Source organism: Girardinichthys multiradiatus, chromosome 6 (assembly GCF_021462225.1).
Source record: "Girardinichthys multiradiatus isolate DD_20200921_A chromosome 6, DD_fGirMul_XY1, whole genome shotgun sequence".
NCBI classification, from domain to species: Eukaryota; Metazoa; Chordata; class Actinopteri; order Cyprinodontiformes; family Goodeidae; genus Girardinichthys; species Girardinichthys multiradiatus.
The window spans coordinates 25,654,911-25,677,437 of record NC_061799.1 but is presented as its reverse complement, the minus strand read 5'-3'; the positions used below and the strand labels follow the sequence as shown (position 1 = coordinate 25,677,437).

Sequence of the window (22,527 nt, the reverse complement as noted above, 5' to 3'; positions counted from 1 at the left end):
CACTGTTTGCTGTTGATTTCTAGTCACGGTTAAATTACTAGCTCTACCTCATTGTATTACAGGATTAAACTGTTGTCAGTATCATTCCTTTACAGTTTTAAATGTTATACTTGTTTTATGCATACATCCATAACATCCTTTACCTTTTAGAACAATTATTTGATGCTACTGCTAATCTCTATTGTGTGGGGTCATTTAGGTGGTGCTCAAATTAAAATGCCTCAAGAGCACCATCTGGTGCTACATTTGAGTAATGCTCAGAGTAGGGTGTCTAGTGGTGCTGTAGCTCTTTCTGCTGCTGTTTGGATATAAAACAGATACAAATAGCAACAATATGGGGAAATGTGTCCAGGGTAGAACTTATGCTTATTTTTGTTAAATTACAGTATTTGTAGCAGATTTGAATGCATGTATGTGACATTCTTTAAGATAACATTTCTTCATGTCTTCGTTGTAGGGGTGGTGGTGTGGGCCTTGTACTGGCCAGTGCTGGCTTTGGCATGCTCACAGGACCAATCATGGACCTACACAATCAAAAAGGCTACTTCCTTCACCACATCATTTTTGCCTGTTGTACTCTCATTTGCATTATTTGCATTCTTCTTTTGCCTGAGACCCGTTATCAGCCGCTCCCTGAGACCATCGCTGATGGTGAGAACTACACTCGTCAGCGGCTGCTCCTCCCGAGGAAACCGGGAGAGCAGCTGCTCTTGCTTCGTCAACCAGAGAGCAACAGGGACTACTCAAAAGTGCAAGACACACCACTCCACGAGGCGGCCAACGCTGCATTGTCAACCATGGATTCCACTGCCTCTTCAGCTATTGATTTGACTGCTCTTGCAGCTGGAGATTCGTCCATTCCCATTAATTTGAAGGAAAAACCCGACCAGCCTGAGCCACAAGACCCTAGTGGTCACTCCTCTCCATTTGCACCGCCAGCCTCTGCAATGGCCCAAGGTAAAGATGGTATCTTACAAGCTAACAAAGAGCGCCTGCTATCTTCCAGTCCTTTACACAAGGCGCCATGCATCACGGATCCACTTTTAGCTGATGCAGAAGTTCTGGCAGTTCAGGAATCTGTGAATCTACAAACAGATAGTATCCATCTTGAAATAAATGACACTGCTCCTTCTCCTAAAAATGAGGATGGCTCTGGCACTGCTGCTTCCCATCAATCTTCACCTCCCATCCTCCCCCAAACAGTGCCCGCCTCCTCGTTGATTTGCACAACTCCCGTCATCGAGCCCCGTCCTAGCTCCACACTAGAGTCTCCAAACCCACTGGATAATGACTTCAATGAGATCATCACGACCTCTGAACTACCGGTATTTGAGGATGCTCCTGGTAGTTTAAAAGACTTCCCTTCACCATCTATGTGTGACAGCCTCCCTCCACCCCCTGTTCCCTCACCTGTTCCAGACTTGGACCCTCCTGCCCAACCTCCACCCTCCACTATCCCAGACTCTGATATTCCCCTTAAGTTAGAAACAGTAGATGAATCTGCATGTACTCCTTGCATTAGAAACTCACAGCTACCTAATTTAGATCTAGCCTCCTCCAGCAGTAAAGATTTATCTTCTCATTCCTTTACACCTCCCAGTTCAGTTGCTGCGTCATCAAGACACACATATTCACCTCCTACTGACTCAGATCAAATACCCTTAACAGACCTTTCCTCTGTAAACACCACGACAAGAAGTCCAGCTGTCCTCCCTGTCACAGACATTGTGAATACTTCAACTTCAGAATCAACCACAAACATTGTACAAGATTCTGCCAGTTCTCTAGACTTAGATTCTGTACATTCAAGGTCCACCATGGATTTACACCCTGCTGAAGCAGCTCCCCTCTGTCTAATGGACAGCACCGTGTCCTCCCCCATAGACTCTGGTGTCCTACCTATAATGGACATGGAGACTACCAATATAGAAAACAACACTGTTAGCAGCACAGCGTCGACATGATTCAGTGTCGCAGCCAAAAAAAGGGAAGCTTTATGTCTTACACCAGGAGGCAACCACCTAAATCCATAAAACAGCATGTAGCTGGGGGGTGGGGGATATGGGACACGAACCGCCAAGCTCAAACTACAGGTACTTCATGAAGACTGTTCCAACGTGGATTGGAGTGGGCTTATCTTACGTGAGCTGCTTCATGTCCCTCAGTGCTTCTCCAACCTTCCTGACGCCATTGTGAGTTTCACCAATAAATGAGAGCACAAAAGTGAGAGTGCACCACTGGCTGGTTTGTAATAATATAATGGCAATGTCATGTGACAATGCAATGGCTCTTCAGGAACATGACTGGAAATCACCAGCATATAAAGTACTTGCTTTTTCAAAAAAAGGACAACTTGGGGTGAGAGAAAGGGGGGAAGCCACTGTCCTTTTGAATGCCCATAATTACAGAGACATCATCAGCTCTGGTGAAGAAAAGAAAAACCAACAACAAAAACAGATACCACTAGTACTTTTGCTTAAATGAAAGGCTTTTATCCATATAGACAAAAAAATCGGCCTTACATATGGACAATGAAATTGGAATGTTACAAAGTATTTTTGTTGCTGTAAATGTAAATTATTGAAATTGGAACCTTTTTTTTTCTTTTTTTCACCAAATACATATGCCAAAAGCTGCCCTAACCAAAAATGACTATAGATGTAGTGCCAAATCATACATAGCAGTCCAGTGTTTTTCTGTCTGGTGAAATCTACAGCTTAGACCCTTTAGATCTCCTCCAGACAGGAAAAACACTGGACTGCTAAAGAGAATGTGAAGTTGATACGACGCCATGTTGAATTTTGGGTGGCTGGGTTTATTTATGTGCTAATTTCCTAAGAGTTCTCAACTCTAAGGCTGATTTCTAAGCGGAAACCTGACATGTCTCTATTCAGCTTCATAATTTTATGGCCTTAATGAGGGTCTTTACCCTAAAATTATGTCTCAGCACTCTTCATCTCAGCATAGAAAGTGATAAATATGCCTATCCACTTTTCTACACCACAAAATCAACAGACAACTATACTTCATTGAAACAGCTCCGGTGGATGTACTTTGTTCACCGAATCAAGCAAAGGGATTGGATTTTGAAGAGGCTCGGGTTTCAGAACAACACTGGGCTCTTTGTTGCTGCATCTCTTCTGAGATTTCCAGAATGCAGATTCATTGGGTTTCATTGTATTGCTGTTGCTGATGCTTGATCTTGATTTTTATTTGGCAGTGCAATTAAATACATTTTTCTGTAAGAAAGAAATCTCTCTCCCCCTTCTCCAACATTTAATAGGTTTTACCAACCTCTTAGCTAAAGCAATCAGAGAAAGACACGCTTAACAAAAGATGCCGCTCCCATCCCAACATGCAAATTCAATTGTGGCGTAACTTCACAATCTTTGTTTCCAAATTTTTCTCAGTTTCTGTAATGAGTACAGAGGAAAACTTCAATATGTGTTGCAATTTGATTTCCTAGAAGTGAGAGAAAAATAAGCTAAACTGTTTTTTTAGCACGTGGTTTAGAAATTTAGTGGATAAGGAGCAGCTATTGTTTTAGAGTTGTTTCAGCCAGTGAAAATATTATGCAACTGCTCTTTTTTTCTAGATATGATCATGTAGGTGAATTAGTTCTTGAGATTGACTCCTCTTTGTTTTTAAACTCTAAAGTATTCGTTTCAAAACTCCCTGGTGTACAGAACTTGACATCCTTATTACAGTATTCGTGGCACCTTTATGTGGTGGCACTTTATTCTTGTGCAGTGGGGACAAAGCATGACATTTCTTGTGAATGTGTCAACAAAACTGTTAAATCTTAAAAAAAAAGAATAAAAAAAGATGAGTTGTCCAAAATGTTTGATGCGATTGCCAATCGTTGCTGCAATGTTAACCTATAGTGTGTGTGTGTTTTCCAAATCATGTTCTGGCATTAACATAGTATGTTATTGTTTTCTTATATACATAGTTGCACATACACATGCACAACCTACTCCTAAATAAATGCAATACACTACAGAAAATAATACTTTTCAAATTAACCTATTGATTTTGACAAAATGAAAGGCTTTTTCTCATGGAAAAAGTTTTCCTTCCAAAGCCCATGTCCACCTTCAGGACCGCAGCCTACTTGACTTAAATATATGTGAAACTTGACAGTTGTAGTTCTTCTTGCATATGAGGTTGTAATACTTGTGTACAGGAGGATGTGTGACTGTGGATGTACTACTGTTTACAATAAGCCTCACAATAATGATTAGTAATAATAACAATAACTGTGCCGTACTGTATAACTTTAAAGACAGACGATGTCTTGTGATCCGAAATGTGATAAATCTCAGTAGATTATGCATCCATGGATGTGTAAAGGTGATCTGTTAAGGTGTTATTTAGGATTCAAATCCTTTATCAGACCTATAAAATTCTGTTATCATATGAGAGACCTGTGAAGAACCTTACAGACACTTTGCTCACTGTTGAAAATGCTACATATCTTTGGGTGTTTGAGTGATTGAGCAAACCTCAAATGTTTCTGAAATGTACGTTTGATATGAGAAAAAAAAAAAAGCTCACTTGTTGATTGACTAGTGGTGGTCTTTTATCAGATTGTTTCATTATTGAGATGTTCAAGTGGTTGTTTCATGTCTGATACAAATTGTGTACGCCATGTTCAATGCTGCTACACGTCAAAGCACAAGGAATCGTTTGAGAATTAGATTGGCATATTTACACTTAAAGTAAAAGGGAATATAGATTTGGAAGTCAATGTAGGAGATACTAGTCAGACATTAACCTTTACAGTAGATTTCTGTTTGTGAGTGGGTTGACGCCTCAGTTGCCTCTGAGTCTTCAGTGTATCTGTTAGTATGTATCTTGGTGTGCATCCAAATTAAACGTCATATACTTGAAACCCAAATGCAAATCCAGAGTAAAGAAAATAAAATCAGCAACACAGCACAACACTGGTACTGTCTCCACTGACATGTGTTACTTAATATTCTACCATGCAGCTATTTCAGTGCTGGGAAAATCATCTCTTTTTTTCGTTTATGCACTTAATCCGACCTTTTTAGTTTTATTTTATTTTTTTTGGTTTACGTGTAACTTCAAGTTAAATGAAAGCAATGCAGAGCAACGACAGCACCAGCGATTATAGTATAGGGCTGACATTTATTGTTGGAAAGATAAGATGAAGAATCATAAATCAAAGGAGTGGTGAAGTAGTTTTGAATCCAGAGACATGAAGTACCCGGTGCACACATTTCAGGTTCTGCTTCTCTCAGTTGACCAACTCAAAATCTCTTTGTTGGGAGATTTGAATGAATGTAAAAAAAATAACAAAACAAAAAAACAAAAAAAAAAAAAAAACAACCTTGGATTGTAAATTTATAAGTATCACTTGTCTGATTTAATTTTGTTGTTCTTTTAACAAACATAATGCACTTGTACATAAGCCATACATGTTGTTGAAATAAATCACTATTTATTGATGAAATTGGAGTACCAGTTTCTTGTTAATTCCATCTTATATATCTTAATTTTTGTTTAAATAATCACAGGGTCTATGTTTTTGTAGGTTAGTAATCCATGCCTTCTTGTTTTCCCGGAACCATCAACATGACATGACCCATTTCTCTTAACCACTCATCAAAATGGGAAAGACATCCAGGTAAAGCAGAGATGTGTTGATCTCCATAATTAGAGAAATGCCTACAAAAAATAACTATCAAAAGCGTACACACCTGACAAAATGCCAGGATTTTAGAAAAAATGAGACTATAATGAATCATTTTTAAACGTGACATTTATCTCATACAATTCAACTAAAAAATCTAAAATGACAAAAAAATAAAAGTGATTACCCAATATCATATGTGTGCAACTGGGTAATCTCTCTTTTAGATTATCTTCTGGACTCTGGCTATCTCATTCCAAAACTTTAATTTGACCCCCATGAAGTAAGACATTCTGTTGATTTGGATGCATTTTTGCACTCACTGTGAAGCTGAAAAATAAATCCTGCTTCATCTTCTGATGAAAATGGTGTTTGCTTTCTTCACTACCGTTGTGTGAATATATAAGGCTGTGGATTTTTTTTGGTACCCAAAAAAACTGATATAATCCTTTTGGTTGTGAGCTGTCTCAAAAACATGGTTTTAGCTAAATGATGCAAATGTCAAGAGATTTCTGCAAGGTCAGCAACTACATCTCCAGTTCAGCAGATTGATTCTTCTACAGGTCCTTCTCAAAAAATTAGCATATCGTGATAAAGTTCTTTATTTTCCATAATGTCATGATGAAAATTTAACATTCATATATTTTAGATTCATTGCACACTAACTGAAATATTTCAAGTCTTTTATTGTCTTAATACGGATGATTTTGGCATACAGCTCATGAAAACCCAAAATTCCTATCTCACAAAATTAGCATATTTCATCCGATCAATAAAAGAAAAATGTTTTTAATACAAAAAACGTCAACCTTCAAATAATCATGTACAGTTATGCACTCAATACTTGGTCGGGAATCCTTTGGCAGAAATGATTGCTTCCATGCGGCGTGGCATGGAGGCAATCAGCCTGTGGCACTGCTGAGGTCTTATGGAGGCCCAGGATGCTTCAATAGCGGCCTTTAGCTCATCCAGAGTGTTGGTTCTTGAGTCTCTCAACGTTCTCTTCACAATATCCCACAGATTCTCTATGGGGTTCAGGTCAGGAGAGTTGGCAGGCCAATTGAGCACAGTGATACCATGGTCAGTAAACCATTTACCAGTGGTTTTGGCACTGTGAGCAGGTGCCAGGTCGTGCTGAAAAATGAAATCTTCATCTCCATAAAGCTTTTCAGCAGATGGAAGCATGAAGTGCTCCAAAATCTCCTGATAGCTAGCTGCATTGACCCTGACCTTGATAAAACACAGTGGACCAACACCAGCAGCTGACACGGCAACCCAGACCATCACTGACTGTGGGTACTTGACACTGGACTTCTGGCATTTTGGCATTTCCTTCTCCCCAGTCTTCCTCCAGACTCTGGCACCTTGATTTCCGAATGACATGCAGAATTTGCTTTCATCCGAAAAAAGTACTTTGGACCACTGAGCAACAGTCCAATGCTGCTTCTCTGTAGCCCAGGACTGGGGAATGCGGCACCTGTAGCCCATTTCCTGCACACGCCTGTGCACGGTGGCTCTGGATGTTTCTACTCCAGACTCAGTCCACTGCTCCCGCAGGTCCCCCAAGGTCTGGAATCGGCCCTTCTCCACAATCTTCCTCAGAGTCCGGTCACCTCTTCTCGTTGTGCAGCGTTTTCTGCCACACTTTTTCCTTCCCACAGACTTCCCACTGAGGTGCCTTGATACAGCACTCTGGGAACAGCCTATTTGTTCAGAAATTTCTTTCTGTGTCTTACCCTCTTGCTTGAGGGTGTCAATAGTGGCCTTCTGGACAGCAGTCAGGTCTGCAGTCTTACCCATGATTGGGGTTTTGAGTGATGAACCAGGCTGGGAGTTTTAAAGGCGTCAGGAATCTTTTGCAGGTGTTTAGAGTTAACTCGTTGATTCAGATGATTAGGTTCATAGCTCATTTAGAGACCCTTTTAATGATATGCTAATTTTGTGAGATAGGAATTTTGGGTTTTTATGAGCTGTATGACAAAATCATCCGTATTAAGACAATAAAAGACCTAAAATATTTCAGTTAGTGTGCAATGAATCTAAAATGTATGAATGTTAAATTTTCATCATGACATTATGGAAAATAATGAACTTTATCACAATATGCTAATATTTTGAGAAGGACCTGTATTGAGATGTGTAAACTTAAGAAGACTGAAACTGAATTAAAAGAGGTTTAACAAAAACACAATTATTGACATTTTTGCTGACTAACATACCCTCTTATACCAAGACATGTATTCAGTAAAAACACTTTTTTTTTTCCAAAACCAAAAGTGCCAAACTCTTATTAGCAATCAAAATGCCTTGAAAAAAATACAAAAAGAAGCAGCAGAAAAATCACAGCAATCTAAAATTGCATCAGTTCATCACTGAAAAGTCCTGGTAATCATAAAGCACTGTAGCGTTAATTTTTCAGCTGTTTTTAGGATGTTTATATTTGATGATAGTTGCTTTTAATCCATCTCAGGAGGAAGCCTCCAGATGTTAAATCTCTTTTTTTTTCTTTCCTTTTTTGAGTGCAGATGTTAAATCCTTGCCGTATGTCTTTATTAAAGTCACCTGTACAGTATGTTTGACAACTTTATTTTGGATGCAAATATCCTCAGGGCTCAAATAGAAACACTGTGTTCCCATGGATGTCAAGTCAAAAGAACAAGTAGGAACTTAAGATCTTACACTCCATCCAAATCTTTCAGGAGGAAAATATTCAGTAAGATTTCCTTAGACTTACTTTGCCCTTGATAATTAGAAGGTATCGGTTTAAATATGCCTCAACAGGGCTTGGTACCATCTGAGAAGACCTGTGACAAATTTCAGATGTTGTAGTAAAGAATATTATTTGAACCTTTATCTTATCATATTCACCTTTTCTAACTAAACATGAACTTTAACCTGCCTTAGACTTAAGAATGGATCTATTGACTTAAGAGAAAGCTTCAAGCACTGGATAGCTAAATCTCTTTTACGATGCATTTTCATATATGTAAGGTTTAATCTATAAACTCTGCACATATCAAAAAATATCCAGACGTTCTGAGGGTCTTTTGGGTTTTTTCTTGGAGATCAGCTTCATGTTTGATAAATTTTCTATTCTTGTTCCTGACAATTTTTTTTCTTTTCTTTTTTTGTTCAGCCACCAAACTCTGATCTGTGAGTCATTCAGGCATAACATAATAGGGATAAAGCAGCAGTGTTTCAACAAAGAACAGACATTTTAGCAAAGAGTCAATTGGTTCCTTTTTTTGTGTGTTCCATACCTTCATAACGATGACTGAAGACTTAAAATGAGGGGTTTCGGCTGTAATGGAAATAAATACAGTGGGGTTAAAGAGCATCCATGCATCATATAGAAAAAAAAACAAAATCACATTTCGATAGTAACAGCTTGAGAGCAACATGAATCCTGCTGTGTACGGTAACAGTATTTTCTAGCCTGCAGTCGAGAAAAGCCTATGTCTCCATTGTGATAAACACTCAAAAATCCCAGAAAGCAGTTTTTCCTATAAAATGGAAGGTCTGTTAGGCTGCACTGCACTGACCGACACCCGTATCTAAAATCACTGAAAAAACCCTGATGACAAAACATGAATAACCAGTCTGTTGCATGTTTGTCCTCTTTCAAACTGAGACAATAACTCACCTCAGCAGCCCAAGGGCTTTATGCTTGCTATGAAATATGAAAGCAAACTCACATGAACCATAATGACAAAAACTGAGCGAGTTGACAGACAGCCTTTTCTCTTGATGTGATTGAAAAGATTGGACATAATAAACAAGCACTTACTAATTTGTTGAATAAACACTGCAAACAAGATCATTGATACTAAATAAAAAAACTAAATAGGGATAGTGTTTTGTATTTTGTTAGCCTTAAACAGGTTTTGTTCCAGGATTGCCCACTGTTTAGCTATTAGTGTTCCCATTAACTTTGTCCGGTTACTATTTCTGCTAAACAAAACATTATGGAAAACTTGGGCTTTTAAAAAACATTGTTAATTGATGTTTTTTCCTTTAACAATCGGAGATAATATTTTCCCAAATTAGCCTTTGCACGATACCTTCAGCTGGAGCCCCTCCTTCATAACTCTTTTTTTGTGCATTTTTTGCAGCAAAACCTGAAAGTGTTGTTCTACAGAAGCATATTGCAGCATGACCTGTATGTCATGTATAGTACATAGAAACAATATAGTGTTGGACATTTTTAAACATAAAAAAAAGGCATCAGAATTGTGAAGTTGTTTTCCATGGTGAAGCTTTGGAATATATTGTTAGAAAAAGGTAAAGAATAATATTTTATACTTACATTATTATATAATACAAGCATAGTATATATTTAAGGCCTGGTTTATAAAAAGGTTTGGTCTTTGTTCAATTATTTTAATTCTCTTAATAGAAATATTCAGATTCTAAAGTAACTGTCATGATCTGTGTGGTAGGAGCTGGACGCAGACAGGACCATGGAAGTAGCATGGTGAGATAAATCATTTAATAATGCTTGTTATTTTTTTGACAGCAAGCTTTCTCCAGCTCATCAGAAACAACACTTGCATACACAATCATTAATACCAGCCAGAGAAAGCCCCATGATAATTCCACCTGAGAGGAACTATCAACCAAATGAGCTGCACAGAACAGCCCAAATGAGCCAAAAATTAGCAAAAAGAAGCATTTTTCTCCATGCACGGAACAGGGTGATGTCGGGAGGGGGGGATTAGAATGGGTGATGCCGCAGCATCCCTCGGTGCACTGCATCAAACTGGGGCGCTCCTATTGGCTGAGAGGGATGGTGCGCCGTGCTTAACGTCATCCTAACAGCAACGTGTCCATTTATCTCGCCGGATCGACGCACAGGACAGAGACAAGGCTGATTTTGAGAAAGACGTCAGATAGAACAGTGGACGAAGCTTGAGTCGAGAAATTAAGCTCACCGCCCGCATCCGCAGCTCACCATGAGGGAAATCGTTCACATCCAGGCTGGACAATGTGGAAATCAGATTGGGGCAAAGGTATAAACGCCATTTATTTGCGACTGCTAGGACTTTATAAAACTTTTGTAACAGAAACGCCACGTGTGTCACCAAGATATATATTTATTTATTATTTAACCAAGTAATTTAAACGCCATCTCTATCGGATGTCGGATATAAAGATACTTGAAGTTTAAAATAATAATTCCTAATAGGACATTGGGATTTTATTTATTATTTAACCAAGTAATTTAAACGCCATCTCTATCGGATGTCGGATATAAAGATACTTGAAGTTTAAAATAACAATTCCTAATATGACATTGGGATTTTGGGTGGGGTTCAAGTGTCACTGTCATTTCGCCAGACTGCAGATGCGCAGCGCTAAAACAAGGCCTGACTCACGCTTTAACGTCGGCTTCGCGGTATGTTGGCTCTCGCAATCACTAATGGAAAATAATTTGTCTTCATTAGTTCTGGGAGGTGATTAGTGATGAGCACGGCATCGACGCTACCGGTAGTTACCAAGGTGACAGTGACCTGCAGCTGGAGCGGATAAATGTCTACTACAATGAGGCCTCAGGTAATAAACAAATGTTTGCTGTAAATGAAATTCAGTTGAATTTACCACCACATAAAGCTATGTTTGTGTTTCTTATCATCATTGCATGGCCTCATGCTGCACAGATCTCATCTGAATGCTATAAACACCATGTCCATGTCACTAATTTAACTGCAGGGGAAAATAGGTTGCACTATGGGTGCACTGTGTCCCTCCCTCCCTCTCTCCCACCCATCCTCCCTCTCTTTTCTCTGCAGGGAAAACAGGTACCTGCAGTCTCTGTATAGCAGACTTTGAGCACACTTGCCTTGTTGCAGATTTATGAAGTATCTGTTGTGGCATGTTGAACTTCACCCCAGTCACACCCTGTCTGCTTGCTCTCTGCATGCCTCAGGCTGTTTAGCAGTACATTTACATTTAGATGTGGGTTTCAGTACGGGACCATTTAGTGAGCATGTCTTTGTGTATTTAGGTGTATTTATATTAAACTGTGGTCTCATCTGATATAGCTATAAAAAGCACGAGCAACTGCTATTCCATATCCTATTAGTGTGACATTTTTGATCCCTTTGTTTCAGTGTAGCATGCTGTCAGCAGCATCGTCGACCACTGCATTTGGACAAGACATCAGAATAACAAAATTATTGCGGCTTATTAAAAGTCAAACAACATTAGAACTTGAGCAATGAGGAAAAGAAGAAAAAAACAAACATTTTAAGACCGTTGCAGAATCTTTCTCTGAATCAACTCTGCAGAACTCAGCATACTGAAAGCCCTTTTGGTAAGCTGTACAGCATGCTGCTGCATGTTGCTTTCTAGAAGTGTCCCATACAAGGAGGGGCTGGACAAAAAAGCACCTTAAAAAACTTAGGAGTGACAAAAAACAGAAAATCTTTAAGGCGCTTAAATACAGTATTGCATATCTTTAACCTTTGTTTGCAGACTGGGATTGTTGAAATCTTACTCTACCCTTCGTCCTATTCTTTCCCCTTATCCTTCCCTTCCCTTGTGTTCCAAGGCAGCAAATTTGTTCCCCGAGCCATCTTGGTGGACCTGGAGCCTGGAACCATGGATTCTGTTCGCTCTGGCCCGTTTGGACAGCTCTTTAGACCTGACAACTTTGTCTTTGGTGAGTGGACATTGAATCCAATTGTCACTGTTCAGTCTGAGCAAACTAGACATAAAGCATCGTGCCAGTAATTGCTGTCGTATTCTGTAAAATCGGTGCTGAATTTCACCAGAGTGCACCGCACAGTTGTGTTAATATAACCGTACCACAAGCACAATATTTCTGCAGCCTTTTTGTGTAGTGTGAAAAACATTGGTTAGGCGCTGCAGTGTCAGAGTCAGACATCTGTTCTGGTGACTTAGCAAAAACCGGGATGTGCTGTCCTGAATACAAATGAGGCCACAGGAGCTGAAATAACGCATCCAAGATGGGCTTTTCATTTCCCCTTCCTTGGAAATAGAATTTCATTACTAATAGTCAACAAAAGATAGATGGAGGATGCTTATTAGTCACAGCATAATTGTACTGTTGGAATTATTGTGTTTGGAACTTATTCATTTGAAAAGGAGGACGTTAAACCACTTCAGTCTTAAAGTTAACTGAGTTACCAAACATTATCAGATTTAATAAGAGATCTTCTGACACTCATCCACTATATATAACAAGCAGCCAAGTTTTGCCTTCAGACATGGAAGGCAACTGGAAATGATGGGTAAATTTCAGTCATAAATGGAAGGATATGGTCAGAAAGAATATTCAGGTAGGCTGTAGCGATTGAGCAATGCTCACCTGTGGCCCAAAGTGTAACAAGGGGAAAAACCAAACCACCATAGGGCAGGATTTATATGTTTTTATCTTGTGTATTTTAAATTCAGACCCTCCCATCTTAATGTGGCAGCTGAATCTGAATCAGCTGAATTAGCTCAAGACTAATCAGGCCAGGCAACGTTTTTCCAATCTTTTTCTGTCCAATTTTGTTGAGCCTGTGTGAATTGTAGACTTGGTTTTATGTTCTTTCCTAATAGGAATGCTGTGGTTTTCTGCTGCTGTAGGCCATTTGCTTCAAGGTTCAACAAGTGTGTTCAGAGATGGTATAGCCCACATCTTGGTTGTAACTGTTGCCTTGGCCTTCCCAATGACAAAGCAAGTTTTTTTCATACAGTTATCCTCACTTCAGCTCATCTTAAAAACTAGCCTGTCTGACACCAACAACATGCCATCTTTAAAGTCACTTTAATTCCCTTCTAATCCTGTTCTGATTCCCTGTTGGAACTTCAGCAAGGCATCTTCACCACGTCTAGATGCCTATGTCCAGCAATCATTGGCCCAGCGGTGGGATACACCCTGGACAGGTTACCGGTCCATCACAGGGCAACAGAGACACACAGGGCAAACAACTATGCACAAACACACTCACTCCTAAGGGCAATTTAGAAAGACCAATTAACTTGGCAGACATGTTTTTTGACTGTGGAGGAAACCGCAGTATCTAGAATGAACCCACACAAGCACGGGGAAAACATGCAAACTTTATGCAGAAACATCTTAGGCGTTGATTTGAACCTGGGACATACCTACTTTATTGCTACTACAACTTTCACAGGTTTAAAATGCTTAAATAATATTTTGGCCTAATTTTGTAAATCTTTTGTCAACTAAGAGTCTTGAAGACTGTTCTTTCCTACTTCCAGATTGTTATAAACTTTTTATTTCAAACACTTCTTGTTCAGAAAGATTTTTGCCCTTTTTAGTTGCAAAACTCAGACTCAGATGTTTAGCGATGCTTATGTTAATTGTATGTAAAGCCCTGACAAATCCCCCACCGGGTGTTGCTTAAGTAAGCCATTGTGAGGAATGCCCATGATCGTTATCCTATTTTGAAGTTGTGAGAAAAATGTTGTACTAATGGGTGAAACTGATGGAACCATTGTGCTGATGTCTGAAACAGTTGTTGTTCTGCTGCAACCATTAACACAACATTGCAGAAAAGAGTTTCTCAATGATTTGATCTAGCTGCACAACAGAACAGAGCACAAACTCTTTGTGTATACCTTTTACAGTGAAAGGCAAGTTTTATTTGCCTTTTTATGGAAGAAACGTGTTTCTGTTTTGTTAGGTCTTAAGTTGAAATGTACATTTTGCATTTAATCCTGTGTCTTAATTTTATCATCTACGGTGTCTGACATCATGGTCTCAGACATCTAAAAATTATTTGCTGCAGTACCCTACTCTTGATGTGTTTTCTACTAATAATTTGAGCTTTAAAATCATAAGATGGCTGTTTGTTTTGAGGAGTATTAACAGAGTCTTACAGAAGTACTCATATGCCTTTGACCTTTCCACATTTTGTCATGTTACAACCACAAACTATTTTTATTTCATTAAGATGCTATGTTATACTTTAACACCAAATAGTGCAAAATAAAGTAGGGGAGAAAGGATACATGATTTTAAAATTTTTATACCACAAAAATCTGAGAAGTGTGGCACTGATTTGTATTAAGCCACCCTGAGAAAATACTTTGTAGAGCTACATTTTACCTACAACTAAAGCTGCATGTTTTTTGGGGTCTCTACCAGCTTTGCACATCCAGAGACATTTACATTTTTGCTCAGTGAGACTGACTCTAGAGCATCTGCCACAGATTCTCAGCTACATTCAGAGTCTGGATTTTGACAGCCAATCTAACAAAATATACTTTGATCCCAACCATCCCATTGTTGCTCTGCCTGTATGTTTAAGATTGTTGTGAACCTCTACCTGAGCCACACGTCTTTTCCAGACTCAAAACAGGTTTTCCTTCAGGACTGCCCTGTATTTAGCTCACCCATCTTACTGTCAACTCTTACCATTTTCACTGTTCCTACAGAAGAAGAGCCTGATTCTGCCTCCACCATGTTTCATCATGGTGAAGATGTGTTTGGGGTGTTGTGCAGTGTGAGTTTTCTGCCACACACAGCATTTTGCACATAGTTCCATTTTGGTCTCATCTGACCAGAACTGTGTGGCTTTCAACAATGGCTTCACATGAGCTGTGGATCTTTGTTGCTCCTCCAGAGGTACCATTGGCCTTTTGAATGCTTTTTTGATTAATACTCTCTTTGCACAGTCTGTCAGTTTAGGTGGATAGATGTGTTATGGTAGGTTTATCATTGTGCGATTCTCTTTCCAATTTAAGATCACAATAAAACAGTTATTACTGGACTGTCTGCAGTGTTCCACAGTCTTCATGAAGCTATTTGTTCACTAATGTTCTCAAACAATCTCTGGGGCCTGATAGACTCTGTGTACTAATTAGGTGACTTCTGAAGGAAATTGATTGCACTGGGTTTCATTTAGATGTATCAAGTTAAAGTTGGATTGTTATTTGTAAAATCACTGAAAACCATTTCTCCCACTTTCTAATTTTTCACTACTTTGTGTTGGTCTATCACATAGAAATACAATAAAATAGGTTGAAATTTGTGGTTGTAATGTAATATAATGTGAAAAAGTGAACGGGTATGATTTATTTGTAAGTCGTTAAAAAGCTTCATCAGCTCCTTTTGTTTTTCAATAAATAAAGAATAGATAAAATATAAAAGCTTGATGATCATCTCACTTAGTAATTTGACAAAAAGTTTCATGCTTGGATTTATGTGCACTCACCAACTAATATAAAAAAGAAGAGTATATTGAGAGTTAGCGAACCATTTGATTGCAACGATGTTAAGTGAATCATGCTCATTTGCCCAAAATTAGTATGTTGTTTAAACTTATTTGAACAATAATTCTCTCTAACCTTTCCAGGTCAAAGTGGAGCCGGAAATAACTGGGCCAAAGGTCACTACACAGAGGGAGCTGAGCTGGTGGACTCTGTGCTGGACGTGGTGAGAAAGGAGTCTGAAAACTGTGACTGCCTTCAGGGCTTTCAGCTTACACACTCCCTGGGTGGAGGCACAGGTTCAGGGATGGGCACACTGCTTATTAGCAAGATCAGGGAGGAGTACCCTGACAGAATCATGAACACATTCAGCGTCATGCCTTCCCCGAAAGTGTCTGACACTGTGGTGGAGCCTTACAATGCCACCCTTTCTGTCCACCAGCTTGTGGAAAACACAGACGAGACGTTCAGCATTGACAACGAGGCCCTGTATGATATTTGCTTCCGCACCTTGAAGCTAACCACACCAACCTACGGAGATCTAAATCACCTAGTGTCAGCCACCATGAGTGGGGTGACCACCTGTCTTCGCTTCCCTGGCCAACTCAATGCCGATCTCCGCAAGCTTGCCGTCAACATGGTGCCTTTCCCTCGCTTGCATTTCTTCATGCCAGGCTTCGCACCTCTCACGAGCCGGGGCAGCCAGCAGTACCGGGCCCTTTCCGTGCCGGAACTCACTCAGCAAATGTTTGATGCCAAGAACATGATGGCAGCTTGCGACCCCCGCCATGGGCGCTACCTCACAGTGGCAGCCATCTTCCGCGGGCGGATGTCCATGAAGGAAGTGGATGAACAGATGCTGAGTGTCCAAAACAAGAACAGCAGCTACTTTGTAGAATGGATTCCCAACAATGTCAAGACAGCTGTTTGCGACATTCCCCCTCGTGGCCTAAAGATGTCCGCCACCTTCATCGGGAACAGCACAGCCATTCAAGAGCTCTTCAGGAGAATCTCAGAGCAGTTCACTGCCATGTTCCGTCGCAAGGCCTTCCTTCACTGGTATACTGGAGAGGGAATGGATGAGATGGAGTTCACTGAGGCTGAGAGCAACATGAACGATCTGGTGTCAGAGTACCAGCAGTACCAGGATGCCACTGCGGATGAAATAGGCGAATATGAGGAAGATGAAATAGAAGATGAGGAAGATGTGCGGCATGATGTCCGCCACTGATTACACAATGACACTGAACTAGTTCTAGAACTCATGAAATATGCTTGAGATAAAGATGTTTAATTTGATATTGCAGAGTGCAAATTATAATGACATCTGTTGCTTAGTCTAAATAATGCTGCTAAAAAACATTGCTATTGTCAAAAGTAATTATTGGTGTTAGGACCTAATAAAACTAGGGAATTATGTATTTTTTCCATAATAATGCTTTGCCAATGTCAGAACAAGCACAGACTTGTTCTTAACTTAGTTTTGTAACAAATACTTCATCATGCATCCATGATCTACAGTGACCAATAAAATATCCAAACTAAGCTTCATGTCATGTTTCTTTCTCTGTGGATAAAATGTGAGAAAATGTGCTTTTTCAGTAGCAATGTGCAGAAGTTTGAAGGTTGAACACATAAATTGAGGCACATTTTTATTACTTTGAAGTCTGATCCTTGAGTATTTTTTAGGGCCTATTTCGTTACTGTTGGATGACAACGTTTTTCAAGTTTCACACGTGGACCTATTAAAGATGTGGTTGTCTCCTGAGAAATGCTGAGAAAATGTTCCACTCTTGTTTTTCTTAAAGAGGCAGCAGCATATTTTTTATCCAAGATTTTTATTCCATACATCTTCTGGATTTAAAATTTTTTCAGTCCAGGAATTCTACATATTTTTGAAAACTATAAGCCAAAAGCATTAGGAACCGAGCTGAAGCTAATTTTGTTGTAAACTCATCAGGTGTAACATTATGACCACTGAGAGGAGAAGGGAATAACACTTAATTATCTCTTCATTTTGGCACCGTTTTGTTGGTGGGATGTATTAGGCAGCAAGTGAACACTAGGTCTTCCAAACCCAAGTTTGAGAAGCAGAAAAAATTGGAAAAGGTAAGGACTTCAGTGAGTTTGACAAGATTCGAACTGCAAGGGATATTATACTGGGCCAGAGCATCTTCAAAGCTGCAGCTCTTGTAGATTGTTCACTGTTTTACGTCGGTCAGTTTGTAATAATTTTTGCCTTAATGAAGAAAGAGTCATTGATGCATGTGGGAAGCGAAGACTGCCCTGTGTTTTATGATGCAACAGACAAGCTACTTTGACCAAAATTGCTGAACAAGTAAAGGTTGTGTATTCTGTTAAAATACCAGAATAAACAGTGCACAGTGTTGCATATCAGGTCAAAGTGTATTTGAATCAGGGTGCCCATGCTAGCTTCTGTTGAATGCAGAGTGAACCAATAATAAACCAGTAAGCACCAGACCTGAAATGTGAAGCTTTCAGTTGAATCCCGTTTTTGTTTTATATCGCATGGGCAAGTTGTGTGTGTGTGTGTGTGTGTGTGTGTGTGTGTTGGTCGTTTCCTTGGGGTACACATGTCATCACGACTTCATCAGGAAAGAAGCCAAGCTAACGGAAGTTGTGTGATGCTTTGGGCAATGCTGACAAGCCTGGTGTCCTTCAATCCATGTGAATTGTACCTTCATTGTGGTTTCAGATCATGTCCACTGTATAATAGAAACTGCATTCCCTAAAACTGTGACCTCTTTCAGAAGGATTATGTACCTGCTACAAAGTAAAAATAGTTTGATAATGGGTGAGGAGAAGAAAGACAGGTCTGAGGAATTATCTTGGTGTCCAAATTCCCTAGGTCACAATTTAATTGAGTATCTGTGGGATGCGCTGGAGTTACAAGCTCCATCCTCAAAGGACCTACCTCAAAACTTACAGGATTTAAAGGATCTGTTGCTCCCACAGCACACCTTTAGGACCCCAGTGGTGTCCATGCCTTGACTTATCAGGACCGTTCTGGCAGCAAAAGGGGGACCAACCAAACCTTAGTCATATGATCATTATGTTAAACCTGACTGGTTTTTTATTTTCTGACATTATGCTGTCTTTGCGCATAAAAACCGTTAAAACATTATGATTACATCACACTTTTGTGTCGGTTTGCAAAAGCAAGACAATAGAACTGATATTATCAAGCTGGCCTCCAGAGGAGAGAAAGTATATGCAGAAATGTTACAAAAAACAGGCTCTGTAACTGCTTTTTATTCAAGAGGCCCTCAACTTCTTGCCACATTTCAGGCTTCAAACATAAAGATATAAAATTCAAATTTTTTGTGAAGAATCAACAACAAGTGGGACACAATTGTGAAGTGGAATTAAATTTATTGGATGTGTCAAACTTTTTTAACAAATAAAAAACTGAAAAGTGGTGCATGCAATATTATTCGGCCCCCTTGTGTTAATACTTTGTAGCGCCACCCTTTGCTGCAATTACAGCTGCAAGTCGCTTGGGGTTTGTCTCTATCAGTTTTGCACATCGAGAGACTGAAATTCTTGCCCATTCTTCCTTGCAAAACAGCTCGAGCTCAGTGAGGTTGGATGGAGAGCGTTCGTGAACAGCAGTCTTCAGCTCTTTCCACAGATTCTCAATTGGATTCAGGTCTGGACTTTGACTTGGCCATTCCAACACCTGGATACGTTTATTTGTGAACCATTCCATTGTAGATTTGGCTTCATGTTTTGGATCATTGTCTTGTTGGAAGATAAATCTCCGTCCCAGTCTCAGGTCTCTTGCAGACTCCAACAGGTTTTCTTCCAGAATGGTCCTGTATTTGGACCCATCCATCTTCCCAATTTTGACCATCTTCTCTGTCCCTGCTGACGAAAAGCAGGCCCAAACCATGATGCTGCCACCACCATGTTTGACAGTGGGGATGGTGTGTTCAGGGTGATGAGCTGTGTTGCGCCAAACATATCGTTTTGCATTGTGGCCAAACAGTTGGATTTTGGTTTCATCTGACCAGAGCACCTTCTTCCACATGTTTGGTGTGTCTCCCAGGTGGCTTGTGGCAAACTTTAAACGAGACTTTTTTGGATATCTTTGAGAAATGGCTTTCTTCTTGCCACTCTTCCATAAAGGCCAGATTTGTGCAGTGTACGACTGATTGTTGTCCTATGGACAGACTCTCCCACCTCAGCTGAAGATCTCTGCAGTTCATCCAGAGTGATCATGGGCCTCTTGGCTGCATCTCTGATCAGTCTTCTCCTTGTTCGAGATAAAAGTTTAGTTGGAAGGCTGGGTCTTGGTTGATTTGCAGTGGTCTGATACTCTTTCCATTTCAATATGATTGCTTGCACAGTGCTCCTTGGGATGTTTAAAGCTTGGGAAATCTTTTTGTATCCAAATCTGGCTTTAAACCTCTCCACAACAGTATCTCGGACCTGCCTGGTGTGTTCCTTGGTCTTCATGATGCTCTCTGCGCTTTGAACAGAACCCTGAGACTATCACAGAGCAGGTGCATTTATACGGAGACTTGATTACACACAGGTGGATTCTATTTATCGTCATCAGTCATTTGGGACAACATTGGATCATTCAGAGATCCTCACTGAACTTCTGGAGTGAGTTTGCTGCACTGAAAGTAAAGGGGCCGAATAATATTGCACGCCCCACTTTTCAGTTTTTTATTTGTTAAAAAAGTTTGACACAATAAATAAATAAATAAATTTAATTCCACTTCACAATTGTGTCCCACTTGTTGTTGCTTCTTCACAAAAAAATATAATTTTATGTCTTTATGATTGAAGCCTGAAATGTGGCAAGAGGTTGAAAGTTTCAAGGGGGCCGAATACATTCGCAAGGCACTAAGTTGCCTTTCAAACATTTGCATTCCCTTTGAACTCTTTTAAATTTTGTCACACAAAAACTACCAACTTCAATGTATCTTATAGGAATTTCTGTGATAGACCTACACAAGTGCATATTTGTGAAGAACAATGATACGTTTACAGAGAAAAATTGAAAGCCAATCACTTTGTAGAACCACCTGCAATTCTTTTGGGGTTATGTCTCAACCAGCTTTGCACTTCCAGAGAGATTTTTTTTACCTGTTCTTATTTGCAAGATATGTCAAACTTAGTCCAATTAGATGGAGAGGGTCAACATAAATTTTCAAATGTTGCCACCAATTCTCACTTGTGTTTAGGTCACATGACTATGCTATTCCATTGTATCTCTCACTATGTTTTTAGGGAAAATGGAAATGTGAAAATGTCTCAGAATTGGTTTTCAAATCATCTTGGTTTTTAAAATTAGAAAAGAAAAAAGGGGACTGGGGCTTGCCTTTGCTCAAAAATTATTTTTATTTAGCAGTCCAAATGAGGGCGGTGGTGCTCTGGCATAACCCGGAATATAATACCCAATGGAAAGATATTGATGCAAATGTACTTTCTATCCTTATCCAAGCAATCCTGGCTGATAAAAATCTACTAAATTACATAAATAATATTGATAACACTTGGATGAAAACAGCTCAAAGGATGGAAAACCATCATAAAAGAAAATAAATTGGAGGGAGATATTTAAAAATTAATGCCTTTTGCACATTAGCATAAGGAAGGACTTTACCTCACTTTGAATCCCCCAAAATAAAATTATACCTCGACAAACAAGATTTGATTTGCATCGGTACTAGCAAATAAGACATTTTATAAAACTAAAAATGAAGTCAGTTTTTGAAGAAAATTCACATTTGATTGAAATACTTACAAAAACATATAATTCAGAAAATGAGGGCAAAACACTTTCACTCACCTGTAAGAGTGTGTTTTAGCTCTTCATTGTAAAGCAAAAGGTGAAAAAGAAGGTGGCATAGTTATTAATGAGGGGGATTGGACAGTGACATAGAGATACCAATGAACATGTAGTGAATCATTAAGATAGCAAGAATTTGGATGTATAAACTTGAAATGATTCTTTGTTGCACCAGTTCAGAAATGTCAACATGATGGAAATCTTCCTACCTCCTGGAGAAGATGTGGAAATCAGAATGCTATTCATTGTCATATATTTTGGTAATATCCTGTAATTCAAGATAACTTGAAAAAGAAAAAAGGCTCTATAATACATCTTTAAGAGAGACTTTTCTATAGACAGTAAAACTATTTTTGTTGTATAAATTGATTTTTCAAAAAGGCATACATATGTAATGAATATTTTACCGATATATGCTCTGGATATATGGATGAATATAACATTTGACATTTATAAAATGGAAAAGATAAGAGCTTTTGTTAATCATTAAGTGAAACAATTTTGTTTGTGAAAGGAATTCTGGCAAGATTATAACAAACCTCGTAGAAATAATTTTGTTTTTAAAGATGAAGGATGGGAATTTTGTGCTGATAGATCACTCTCACTGTTAATTGATATTTCTGAACTGCTGACACTTTAATTTTATTCTACCTGTTTTTACGTATACTTTTGTTGTTTTTGTTTGGTGTTCTTCTCAGACCTGTCACAATTGGAAACCTTAGGGAAATGGTTTCTACAATTGTTTTATTTTTAAAGTAACAGTGATTTATTTCTCTAATTAGCTGTTTATGATTTTATTGTACCATGTAAACATGTTCAATGTACAATACTTTTCTCTGAGAACTACTGAAAATAAAAT

At 39.1% G+C, this 22,527-nt stretch overlaps 2 protein-coding genes across 3 annotated transcripts in view; both read left to right on the top strand.

Moving 5' to 3' along the window:
* Positions 1 to 5,479, top strand: part of LOC124870049 (solute carrier family 22 member 23-like) — a 57,087-nt gene extending 51,608 nt beyond the window's left edge. For both annotated transcript variants that reach the window (XM_047368472.1, XM_047368471.1), the window contains exon 10: positions 458 to 5,479. In XM_047368472.1, the coding sequence (XP_047224428.1) occupies positions 458 to 1,964 (1,507 nt within the window). In that variant the 3' untranslated portion in view covers positions 1,965 to 5,479. The remainder of the gene's footprint in view (positions 1 to 457) is intronic.
* A 4,997-nt stretch (positions 5,480 to 10,476) lies between these two features.
* Positions 10,477 to 17,389, top strand: LOC124870615 (tubulin beta-2A chain-like). The gene is made up of 4 exons (XM_047369425.1): positions 10,477 to 10,668; positions 11,104 to 11,212; positions 12,210 to 12,320; positions 15,991 to 17,389. The coding sequence occupies exons 1-4, from the start codon at positions 10,612 to 10,614 to the stop codon at positions 17,073 to 17,075; spliced, it is 1,362 nt and encodes a 453-aa protein (XP_047225381.1). The 5' UTR covers positions 10,477 to 10,611; the 3' UTR covers positions 17,076 to 17,389.
* Positions 17,390 to 22,527: the final 5,138 nt, after the last annotated feature.

Excerpts from the sequence above, each read along its gene's own strand:
- LOC124870615 (XM_047369425.1), top strand. The coding sequence starts at position 10,612 with ATGAGGGAAATCGTTCACATCCAGGCTGGACAATGTGGAAATCAGATT. Across the intron at positions 10,669-11,103 it reads GAAATCAGATTGGGGCAAAG|TTCTGGGAGGTGATTAGTGA; the intron begins GTATAAACGCCA and ends TGTCTTCATTAG. Across the intron at positions 12,321-15,990 it reads ACCTGACAACTTTGTCTTTG|GTCAAAGTGGAGCCGGAAAT; the intron begins GTGAGTGGACAT and ends TAACCTTTCCAG.